We start from the raw sequence: 12,476 nt of genomic DNA on the forward strand, positions 1-12,476 counted from the left end.
CTTGACCTGTGAATAAGACCGTGACGATGCCCACGCGCTGAGTGGTTTGTGTCTCAGAGTCTCCTCGGATAAGCGAATCATCCAGATACGGAAAAACGCATATCCGACATCAGCGAAGGTAGACGGCGACTATGGCCGTAAACCAGAAGTACTGACAGTTGGCTAGAAAGCGGAGGTATCTCCTGTGCGGAGGGAAGATGGTGTTGCGAAAGTACGCGTCCTTCATATCCAGGGCGGCATAGTAGCCCCCAGGAGGCAAGGATGGAATAATGGTTCCCAGGGATACCGTGCGGAACTTCAACCTTATTCTAAACCGGTTGAGTCCGTGCAGGACTAGGAAGGTCTGAGCCTGCGTTCGAGTGGGGGACTAGGGCATAATGGGAGTAAAACCCCTTGCCCCTTTCGTCCGCTGAAGGGGGACAGGGCTGGAACAAATTAGAGGTGGTACCTATGCTCCACCGTGTGCAGGACCCAGCGATCTGAAATTAACTGGGGCCACGCCAGGAGAAAGCGGGATTGGGATCCCGGCCTGTGACTGGTACACCGCCCTCAGGCGCACCTTGGAGGGTTCGTCTTTGTTCCCAGTGGTAATTGCGAGGGACCTTGACCTTGGCTCTTTAGGGGTCCTGACGTTCGTCTGCGACCACCTTGGCCTCGCTGTTTGCCAAAGTCCTGTCTCTGGCTAGGCACAGAGTATGGCAGCTGGGGACAGAAAAGGCCTGCGTTTGGTCGCTGGCATATGCATGCTGAGAGAGCGCAATAGGACCTTATTGTCCATCAGGCTTCACAGCCTGGGGCTGTCCTTGCCGCGAAGAGGCCTGTACCAACAAAGGGTAAATCCTGAATGGCATACTGCAGCTCTGGCCGGAGGTTTGAAACCTGAAGCCATGAGATGCACCTCATGGCGACACCAAAGGCCAGAGTCCTGGCTGCAGAATCTGCTGCGTCCAACGAGGCCTGGAGGGACGCTCTGGGTACCTTTTTCCCCCCGTCCTCCAAGACGGCAGCGAACTCTTGGCGGGAGTTTTGAGGGAGAAACTCCATAAACTAAACTACCTTCACCCAGGTGCTACAATTATCGCAGCTAAGCAAGGCTTGTTGCTTTGCTACCCAGAGCTGCAGGGCCTCTGCAGAGTACACCTGGCGGCCAAGCAGGTTCATTCGCCAAGCCTCTTTCGGTTTCGGGGCTGGCGCCCGCTGGCCATCATATCAGAATCGTGGTCCTGAGCATAAGATCCGCGCATGTGGGATGACACGGATGCGTGTCCGGATGACCATGGAGGTACTAAAAGAAGGCACAGGCAGAGTCTCTGACTCTATCGGACCTTGCCTAACTCGGCACCGGGGACCGGCACCGGGAGGCGCACCGGTACCTGGAACGAGATCCAGACCCGCAACCAGAACGGTGCCGGGAGGTCGACCGAGATCTCGAGGCTTGGGGAGAGGCTACAGGCGTCAAGGTACCTGTCACGGTGCCGGGAGTCGGAACGGTGCCAATAGCGGCTCGGCGAACGGGATACCGACCGGAGCAGCGAGTGCGACCAGTACCGATGAGGAAAACAGCACCGGGACTGTAAGTGCTGTCGGGCGTGCCGACAGGACCTGGAGTGTCTGCGGGACCGTGATCATGAACGGTGCCGCTCTGCTGTGCTGACAGAGGACGGTCACATGAAGAGACTGTATTACCCGCACCGGCGGTGCCGGGGTCAGGCAGCATCGACTCTGTCATGGCAATGAGATCCCTCGCCGCTGGTAATGTCTCCGGCGTGGAGGGAACAGCAGGCTCAACCACAGTGCATACTGGGGAGCTGTCAGGCACCGGATTCGACGGCCCTCGTGGGACCGGGATCGACGGTACCGAGGTCGTCAGAGCTTCGGTAGGTGTCGGTGCCGGGCGATCCGAGTTAGATGAGCTGTCTGGCTACGGTGCCGTCGGCACGGAAGCAGCAGGAGCAATAAGCTCAACCATGGCGCGTGCCGGGGAGCCGTCAGGCACCGGATTCGACGGCCCTTGTGGGACTGGAATCGATGGTGCCGACGTTGTCGGTGCCTCCGAGGTGTCGGTGCCGGGCAATCTGACTTAGACGAGCTCTCTGGCTGTGGTGCCGTTGGCACGGAAGCAGCAGGAGCAGTAGCTCAACCACGGCGCGTGCCGGGGAGCCGTCCGGCACCGGATTCTACGGCCCTTGTGGGACCGGGATCGACGGTGCCGACGTCGTCGGTGCCGCAGCAGGTGTCAGTGCCGGGCGATCCGACTTAGACGAGCCCTCTGGCTGCGGTGCCGTTGGCTCGGAAGCAGCAGGAGCAGTAGCTCAACCACGGCGCGTGCCGGGGAGCCGTCAGGCACCGGATTCTACGGCCCTTGTGGGACCGGGATCGACGGTGCCAACGTCGTCGGTGCCGCAGCAGGTGTCGGTGCCGGGCGATCCGACTTAGACGAGCTCTCTGGCTGTGGTGCAGTTGGCACGGAAGCAGCCGGAGCAGTAAGCTCTACCACGGCGCGTGCCGGGGAGCTGTCAGGCACCGGATTCAATGGCCCTGGGGGACTGGAATCGACGGTACCGATGTCGTCGGTGCCTCTGCAGGTGCCGGTGCCGGGCGATCCGACTTAGACGAGCTCTCTGGCTGCGATGCAGGTGGCACGGAAGCAGCAGGAGCAGGGGGCTCAACCACGGCGCGTGCCGGGGAGTCGTCAGGCACCAGCAGGAATCGTAGGCTTTCTCGACCTCGGAGGAAGGGAGCGGTGCCGAGTTGACTTCGGTGCCGGCGACGGCCGGTGCCGAAAGGCCGTGGCAGTACCGGCCAGGTCCGGTGCCGAGGAGGCGCTTCTGCCAGCCGCTCGATCATCGCTCGGCGCCCAAGGTGGAGGGGTAAGTGAAAGTCCCGCTCCTTTTTGTTCTCGGCTTAAAAGCCTTGCAAATGGGGCACTTAGCTGTCAAGTGTGATTCCCTGAGGCACTTCAAACAGGAGCCATGTGGATCTCCCTTCGGCATCGGCTTCTGGCAGGCCGAGCCCATTTTAAAACCCGGTGAGCCATGCATGGGCTCCGGCACCAGGTTCATGGAAGGGGCTACTTCCTGAACCCCGCTAACAATTACTAAACTAACTATGTTAGCAAAGAAAAACGTATAAGTATACAAATATATATATAAAAGGATTATAACTGCATAACTATATACGAGAACTACGAGTAGCTAGGGAAGTGGAGGTCAGCTAAGCCGCGCTCCACTGTTCCAACGACCGACACGGGCGGTAAGAAGGAACTGAGGAGTGGGTGGGCCGGCAGGGGTATATATCAAGCGCCATGATGGCGCCACTCTAGGGGGCGACCTGCCGGCCCCCTGAGTTGCTAGGATAAAAGTTTTCCGACGAATGTGCACGCGCGGCGCGCACACCTAACTGGAATGGATATGAGCAATCACTCGAAGAAGAACTTAAATATTATCTTATAGCATGTGATAAAGAAATTATCACTAAAGAAGCACTAAACACACTTATAAGTCCGATACCCACCTTAACCATATGAACACACAGCTGAAACAGACTAGTTTCCAGCAATGAATTTGTCAGTACTGAGTGGAGACTTAAAGCCTTGACAAGAGCTGGCACCTGGTCAGCCAGCTTCACAGATACCACAGAAGCTGGAGCCCCCCAAAAAATCTAAGTTCCAGAGGAAGTTGGTTAACAGTTCCGTTGATTTATTTATTTTTGTTTGATTTATAACTAAAAGAGTAAGAACTTTGGCATACTGTAAACATGTAATGACAAAAAAAGAAATGACAATCAGGGCCCGCACTCTGGTAATAATCCACCAGAGATAGCTATCACATCCAAAAAAAATACCCCATCAGTACTCTGCCATAGCCACAAATACCAGCCTTGATCATACCTCTCCATCCTCAAAACACTGGGTAAAGTGATGGGCCTTGCAGTATGCCCTGAATGGCATCAGGTGCAGGCTTTTTCAGACCACCATGAGGATTGAATTCCAAAGCTAATTGAATAATATGTTGCCATCCTTCTTTTCTGCTGACGGGACTCCAGCTCATGCATCTCTGCTGACCACAGCAGTATAGCACAGGGGAAGAGACAGCCTCTGAGGCACAAATTCAGGTGTTTGGGGCTTTATAGATCAAAATCAATACCTTAAAATTCACCCAAAACCTACAAGCAGCCAGTGAATATCCTGTTCTTTTACTACCGTCTACCCCAGATTCAGTTTCTGAATTATTTTAAGATGAATGCTCATGTAGGATGCATTGTGGTCGTATCAGTGTAATTGCAAAGGCCCAGATTCTCCAAGGTAATTAGGTGCCCAACTACCTTTGAGCATTTTGACTAAGGTGACCAAAACATGTATTGCAGTAGCAAGCTCCCCATCCAAAATTAACATTTGCAATCTGTAGGCCAGAAAAAGAAGGGAAAAAGCCTGTTGCTGATGCATATGAAGAAAGAGATTCCAACTCACTTCATCTTAGATGGAATGGCTTTGTAGGACTAACAGAAGTGGCAGTAAAAACTTATTTTTATTGTTAACGTCATCAGATGTATGCAGGGGTGAAAGTAATACTAAATCCTTACTGGTACAGGGACCGGCTCTGGGCCCCGAGAAAGGGCAGGGCCTCAGGTAGAAGGGGCAGGGCTGGGGGTCAACCTTCCCCAGCCAGCCCATCCACACTGCCTGGCCTGCACAGCCCAGGGCTCCAGCGGCAATTTAAAAGGAACAAGACTCCGGCCACTGCCGTGGTAGCAGCAGCTGGGAGCCCTGGCCCTTTTGAATCGCCAACCCCAGGGCAGCTGCCCCCTTTGCCCACCCTGCTGGCAACCCTGTCAGTAAGGCAAAAGGGGCAGCAGTGTTAAAACGCTGCCGCAGCAGCAGAGCTTTAACATTGGCTGGGTACGGGCTGGTACCGACTTCTTACCGGTATGCCGTACTGGCCCATTTTCACCCCTGGATATATGTGTGACTCTAGATACCCACAAGGAACAGATTGGTTGAATAAGAAGGTGCAGTTTTTCCAGAGTCACCTTTCAGAGAAATGACATTTAAAGATAATGATGAAGGCATTGCCTGCTCACACTACTCTGAATTTACCTTTCCTAAATGCTTCTACCAACTGTAGTAATTGGACAGTTTTAGTTAATAAGTTGCTTTGTTTTGCTTTCCATGAAAATTAACTTCACCTTGCTCTTTCCTGTAATTTCATTTAAGATGATAATGAACTCTGGGTAATGTTTGTAACTAAAATGTTCTTCTAAATCTAGAACGGGTCTGTAATGTTAGGAAAATTGTTTACGTTGCAAATTCTCAATTAACACCCATTAATCAGAGACCAAGAGGACTAGGCCCATTATAATCAAATAGCTGAGTGGCACTAAAAAAAGAAGAATGTTTTGCCCACTGAAGTGTTTTAATAAGACTTTTCTTCCATCTTCCATAGATTGTTTTCAGTTGGAAGTAGAAGCAGCAAAGAATCCTGTGGCACCTTATAGACTAACAGACATTTTGGAGCATGAGCTTTCGTGGGCGACATGCATCTGACGAAGTGGGTATTCACCCACGAAAGCTCATACTCCAAAACATCTGTTAGTCTATAAGGTGCCACAGGATTCTTTGTTGCTTTTACAGATCCAGACTAACACAGCTACCCCTCTGATAGTTGGAAGTAGATTGACCCTAAATCTCTCAGCTCTCATACTATAATAAATAATGTGTAATACCGATATAGTGCCTTTCATCATGAAGGTTCCCAAGTCACAGTACAAAAAGCATATTTAATTAAAATACAACAATGTATGTTCATGTAACATTAATGTTACTGACTAAAGACTCAAAAGATAGTCAGTAAAAGGGCTAATGTGTGAAATCCTGGCTCCATTAAATTAATAGTTTTGCCAGACCCCTCTTCTCAGCATTCCCTACTGGATAGCTTAGGTGGCTCAGCATGCTGGCTTCTGCAAATCCCATTCTTAAGCACCTAACTCTCCTTGTGCTTTATATAGAGACCCTGGGTGCCTAACTCAGTGCTGAGGATTCCAGTGGGCAGCAGGGCGCCTAAAGTTAGGTGTTGCAAATCTGAGCACATGCTCAGAACTTAGCTCTTTTAACATTTTTTTAATTTGCAGATTAGCAGACTAGTCCTCATTAAGTCTAGCCAGTTGGAAAGAGTTAAAATTAAATTATGCCTTAATTTTTTTTTTAAATAAAAACCTCCCATTGAATTGAATGTAGACTTTCAGAGATAGACCTCTTCATTTTGAAATGGTGCTACTTCAATAATCTATTAGTTAGAATGTTCATTACTTTTACACATAGCTACAAAAAGATATTGTGCAACCTCACTGCAACTTTTTTACATTTTTCCGTATTTTGGTCTGTAAGTAGGAAATGATGCTTTGATAACTAATAAAAGGTTTGTGTGAAAGAGGTTTAAATCGTTAGATGAATGTATCTCAAACACAGAATCATCCCATTCCATTTTTAATGACTTTTTTCACCTTTGCACACGATGTAAAGCATTCATTACATGGCATGATTGTGTTTTGTGACATGCCAGTCACTGTACGTTATGTTGGACAGAATCACCTCAAGTTCTGCCCCATGTCCCAGGGATGAACATCTGTGGAATGAATCATTATTATAGAAGATAGAGTAAAGAACCAGCAGCAAAGCCATTTACATGAAGCACTTTGTAATGGAACTCTCCCTCTTGAATGTTTCATGAACCATCCACGTACAGTCCATTCATTAAAGTATCAGTTTTGTGTGTGTGTTAGATATAGAAATCAAGTGGTAGGGTGGAACTGCATGATCATCTATTGCGGTGAATATGATTTACTTTATCCATTCTAAAGCACAATAACTGACTTTCTTCAAAATACATAAACTGACATCTTACTTTGCATTGTTATTTGCAGTGTTGGTCCCAGGATATCAGAGAGACAAGGTGGATGAGGTAACATCTTTTATTGAAGCAATTTCTGTAGGTGAAAGCAGGGGTGCTGGAACAATTTGTATAGTGGGGGTGCTGAGAGCCATTAAACCAAACTGTAAAACCAGTATATAATGAAAACTTCTTCAAGTCAGGGAGTGCACCCCCTGCAATCATAGTTCCAGCACCTATAGGTGAAAGAGACAAGCTTTTAAGCTACACAGAGCTCTTCTTAAGGTCTGGGAAAGGTACTCAAAGTGTCACGAAACAAATCAAGTGGGTATTCACCCATGAAAGCTCATGTTCCAATACGTCTGTTAGTCTATAAAGTGCACATGACTCTTTGCTGCTTTTACAGATCCAGACTAACATGGCTACCCCTCTGATACTAAACAATTGCTACCAATACTTCCTGGGGACCACATCCTGAAAGAAATCTTTCCCAAATCCCCTTTTCTGACTTTCAAACAACCCCCCAACCTCGCCAAGCTCATCATCAGAAGCAAGCTTCCCACAGACCAGAACACTCCAAATTCAAAGTGGCACCAGACCTTGCCAGAACAATGGATGCAAAACCTGCAGACATATCTCTACAGCTACCATGATCAATACTCCCAGCAACACACCTTTCAAAATCCATTGATCCCACACATGCCTAACACATGTATCTCATCCAGTGCACTAAATGCCCCAATAACTATGTGTGTGAAACCAGACAATCACTATGCTCTCCAATCAGCTCACACAGAAAAATGATGAAAGACAAAAAGACATATCACCTGTGGGCGAACACTTTTCACAAAATGATCACTCCATATCTGAACTCTCAGTCCATGTTCTCAAAGGAAACCTGCACAACACCTTCAAAAGACAAGTGTGAGAACTTAAATTCATAACTGAACTAGACACTAAAAATCATAGTCTTAATAAAGACACTGGATTTATGACTTATTACAACAATCTGTCACTCACTATTCCCCATTTTTGGCCTATGACTGCAGAGGCCACTTTACCTTGAATGTCAAGTATCAGGGTAGCCATGTTAGTCTGTATCCACACAAACAATAAGGAGTCCAGTGGCACCTTCAAGATTAACAGATTTATTTGGACATAAGCTTTTGTGGGCGACAACCCACTTCTTCAGATGCATGGAGTGAAAATTACAGATGCAGACATTATTATACTGGCCCATGAAGAGAAGGGAGTTCCTTACAAGTGGAGAACCAGTGTTGGCAGGGCCAATTCGATCAGGGTGGATGCGGTCCACTCCCAATAATTGTACATGTAATAATTCAAGACCAAATTAATGGTGTTAAATTTGCAAATGAATTTTAGTTCTGCGGTTTCTCTTTGAAGTCTGTTTTTGAAGTTTTTTTGTACAAGTATGGCTTTTAAATCTGTTATAGAATGTCCAGGGAGATTGAAGTCCTCTCCTACTGGCTTTTGTATGTTACTATTCCTGATGTCCAATTTGTGTCCATTTATTCTTAATGTCCAAATAAATCTGTTAGTCTTTAAGGTGCCACTGGACTCCTCATTATTTATATCTTGAATGCTGTTTTACAATATGTGTCATCTATTGATGCTAAATAATCTGTTCCAACTAGTCTTTAGCTGTGACACTCTGAGAACCTACTAGACCTAAATAAGAACTCCGTAGCTCAAAAGCATATCTCTCCCACCAACAGAAATTTCTCCAATGGAAGATATTACCTTATCCACCTTGTTTTTCTTAGTTTACAGCTTTTCAACAATAGAAAAAACAGGGCTAATGTGTTTTGATGCCCTTTATAATGTTTTGTGTATTTCTTTATTCTTTCAGGCAATGGCTTAAATCTGAAGACATTCAAAGAATATCACTACTTTTCTATAACAAAACTCTGGAAAAAGAAGTAAGTTGTTTTCACCTCAGAACTAATTATTTGTGTATTTTAATTTAAATATGCAAGTCACAAATGAGATTTGTTAGGTAGTTAACATGTTTAGTTTTTAAAATGTTAAAACTTATCACCAGATTCTTTTACGTTTATATTGGCATAGAAAACAAAATAATGCAGCCTATAAAAGTCCCCAAACTTAAATAAACTATTTCTGGATGTCTCTATATAGTTTCAATTACAAATGATGCTAATGTGGGAGAATTGAGACCTCAGAATTCAGTACATCTTACCTTCCAGGATGCACACCACACAAAGTGTTCATGTTAGTGGCTAATATTAGCACCAAGTGCTGCATATGGTGTGGTAAGGCTGGGGAGTGGATATGGGTGGGGATCTGATTTCTCTTTCTTAAGTGTTATTGTTAAATTAGAATATGATAAGAAAAGTGAAAACCTGATTTCCAATCAGAATAGAAAATATGGGTCTTATGTGGGTAAATGAGGACATTTTCAATATAAAGAATGTATATTTTATCAAATTTCACCTTTTTTGTGTTTTTTACAAAATTTTACTCATATTTTACAGCATTTTTAAAATACTATGGTAAATGTGTCTATTTTCTTTTTTGTTTGCTAAATCACAACGTTGGAGGCTGCAACTTGATGTGTATAAGTAAAAGAATGATAGTGAACAGCAGTGCGAAGTGTTCCTGGGTAGAGTTCTCCCATGCAGCAGGGGACATGAAGTAGGAGGCAGACAGAAGCCTCTTTCTCACCCATAGCACAACTAGGAAAGGGGTCACAGAACACTTTTCCCTTGCCATCATATCTGCTTCTCCTCTAGAGCTATCCTTTCCTCTGACCTTTAGAACCTTAGGGAGAAGGGATTCATTCCTCTATCCCCCAGCCTGTCCTGCTGCTTTACTCCTTTTGCTGGGGGGAAACACACTTCAAGCTCCTTCTTGTGCACAAACACGGGATCTTGAGTAGGAATAGAGAGGTTATTTTACCTCTGTATTTGGTGATGATGTAACTGCTGCTGGAATACTGCTTCCAGTCCTGGTGTCCACAATTCAAGAACATTGATAAATTGCAGAGGGTTTCAAAGAAGGAACCACAAAAATGATTAAAGCTTTAGAAAGCCTTCCTTATAGTGGTAAACTCTAAAATCTATTTAGCTTAACAAAGAGAAGGTTAAAGGGAGACTTGATTACAATGTTTAAGTACCTACGGGGGGGAGCAAATATTTGAAAGTGGATTCTTCAATCTAGCAGAGATAGATATGACACAGTACAAAGGCTGGAAGCTGAAGTGAGACAAATTCATACTGGAAATAAGGTGTACATTTTTAACAGTGAGCGTAATTAACCACTGGAACAATTTACTAAGAGTTGTTGTGGATTCTCTGTCTCTCTCAGACTAGATGATCACTGTGGTCCCTTCTGGCTTTGGAATCTATGAATCTCTTCCTTCAGGAGAGAAAGTAATGAGTCCTGCTCATGAGAGAATGAGCAACATCACTATTTCTTGTATTTTCTCTTGTCTCCCTTTTGCTTTCTCCTTTCTCTGTCTCTCTCTCCTGTCATCTCTTTTTCCCCCCTCATTCTTCACATTCACATGAAAGTGAATGAGTTTCATGTGGGATGGGGAGAGGAAGAGCAGGAAAGAGAAGGAGGAAACGTGCAAGTCAGTTTGAGTGGAGGAGAGGAAATGATATGCTAAGCTCCAATCCTACAGACATTTATACATGTGTTTAACCACTTCAGTAGACCCGTTAATGGGAATACTCTGTGCTTAATGTTCAGCACATGTGTAAGCTTTTGCAGGGTCCAAGTATTGGGGTAGGGACTTTTTTTAAGTATCTGCACATTGCTGAGCTTACTGAAGCCCTGATCACTATATGGGCTGCTAAGTGCTGCCATGTGACATATACTTATTTTCATACTTTTTAACTTCCTTCTCCAATTTCTTTTATTATCTATGGGCTCACTCTAGCTTCCACTAGGGTTGCCAGTTTTGGTTGGATGTATTTGGTTGGAGATATAGTTATATGACATAATCTTTAATTAAAGATTAATCTTTTAATTCCTGGAGACTCCAGGCCAATCCTGGAGGGTTGGCAAGCCTAGCTTCCACTGAAGTCAGTGAGAGATTTGTCGTTGACATCAGTAAGAGAAAGATTGGACCTTATTTGATCTGAAAGAAATCCAAAGTAATGAGAGAAACAATTTATTGAATTCAAGAAGCTAATTACATGATTTTCTTGCAAGCCTGTAGAAGTGTGAAATATTAAAACAAATTATCGAGTGGGTCAGAATTTTCTTGTGAGTTTATAACAACAGTTCAAGGCCTTAAGTGTTCACTGGTTTTATTAAAATATAACAAACCACTTCAACAGCTGCAACAACAGAACCAACTGCAATATATTCATTTATATATATATGTCTTAAAGTTCATTTAACCATCTGATAGAAATTGTTTTTAATGTGCCACAGAATTCAAGAGTGCCTGGGGGGGAAAGTCCTAAAATTCACATTTTGGGCTACGTTCCATCCATAGACGTGCATTTTGAGTTCTGTGCATGTATTTCAGGGCAGAATTTGGCCTTTGGTATAAAGGCATAGCGATGTACTTGAAGTTAAAACACACAACTAATTCACTTATCATTTATAAGGTTTGCATTTTGAGCACTTATGAAATTACTCATTGATCTATTGTCCTTTAATTGTATTTTCCCTGAATTCCTAGACCCTGAACAAGTATAATACTTAAAGTATTTATTTTAGAGTACTTTATTGGTTTAGATTTGAGACATCTCTATTTCTACCTAGCCAATAGTGCATTTCCTGTGATAAATATTTTATTTCTTATTTTTAAATATGTTTCTGTATAAACTAATTAGGAATTTATAAAGAGAAGGGTGGAATTGCATACATATAATTTAATGACATCACAGTATTTACACTAACAGACTATAACTGTGCCAAATTTCAGAGGCAACAGTAGACTTTTGAGAACCTTTCAGAAAAAATCACAAATATATTTTCTAATGGAAAATGTTAGGCAACCTGAATATAGGTGTAATTGGAAGTTCCTTCCATAGAGTGTGGGTCACTCCTAGACAAAGTGGGATTTGTTGTAACACCTATACCATTAGCTAGGGTTGCACAAGAATTTTTATTAATTTGTAGCTTCCCATAACTTTCTCATTCATAACTTTTCTTTATGGCTGAAATTTGGCAGACTTGTTCTTATTCCAGGAAATTATTGTTTTGGAAATTCAGTCAAAATAGTTCGGCCATTTCCAAGAACAAAGAGAATGAAAAATTGAACATTGTTACAAAATTGAAAGTTCCTCTCCCCTAGGATGTTTAATTATAATCATGCTCTTTGGGTAGATACAATATATGGACTTTCAGTTTGATAGAAGAAGTACTCTCTAAAGTGTGGAAAGAGAGCAAAAGCTTCAGTGCTGTGCATGACAATGCCTGACTCCAAATATCTCATGCTGCTTTGTCAGTGGGGAGGATAATTACTGAAAAAAAAATAAATTAAGTTTTGCCAAAGGGTTTTTATGTATATCTGCCTGTTTAAAATGCAGCTTAAGCTAGTAGGCAATTTTATCTATTTTGGGAACTGTACTTTTAACAATTTCTAATTTATTT

At 44.2% G+C, this 12,476-nt stretch overlaps 1 protein-coding gene across 3 annotated transcripts in view; it reads left to right on the forward strand.

The window, feature by feature from the left end:
- Positions 1 to 12,476, forward strand: part of ADCY2 (adenylate cyclase 2) — a 459,805-nt gene that overhangs the window by 356,294 nt on the left and 91,035 nt on the right. For all 3 annotated transcript variants that reach the window (XM_030551678.1, XM_030551679.1, XM_030551680.1), the window contains one exon: positions 8,755 to 8,824. In XM_030551678.1, coding sequence (XP_030407538.1) covers positions 8,755 to 8,824 — 70 coding nt within the window. The remainder of the gene's footprint in view (positions 1 to 8,754; positions 8,825 to 12,476) is intronic.

This window comes from Gopherus evgoodei, chromosome 2, assembly GCF_007399415.2.
Source record: "Gopherus evgoodei ecotype Sinaloan lineage chromosome 2, rGopEvg1_v1.p, whole genome shotgun sequence".
Classification (NCBI taxonomy): Eukaryota; Metazoa; Chordata; order Testudines; family Testudinidae; genus Gopherus; species Gopherus evgoodei.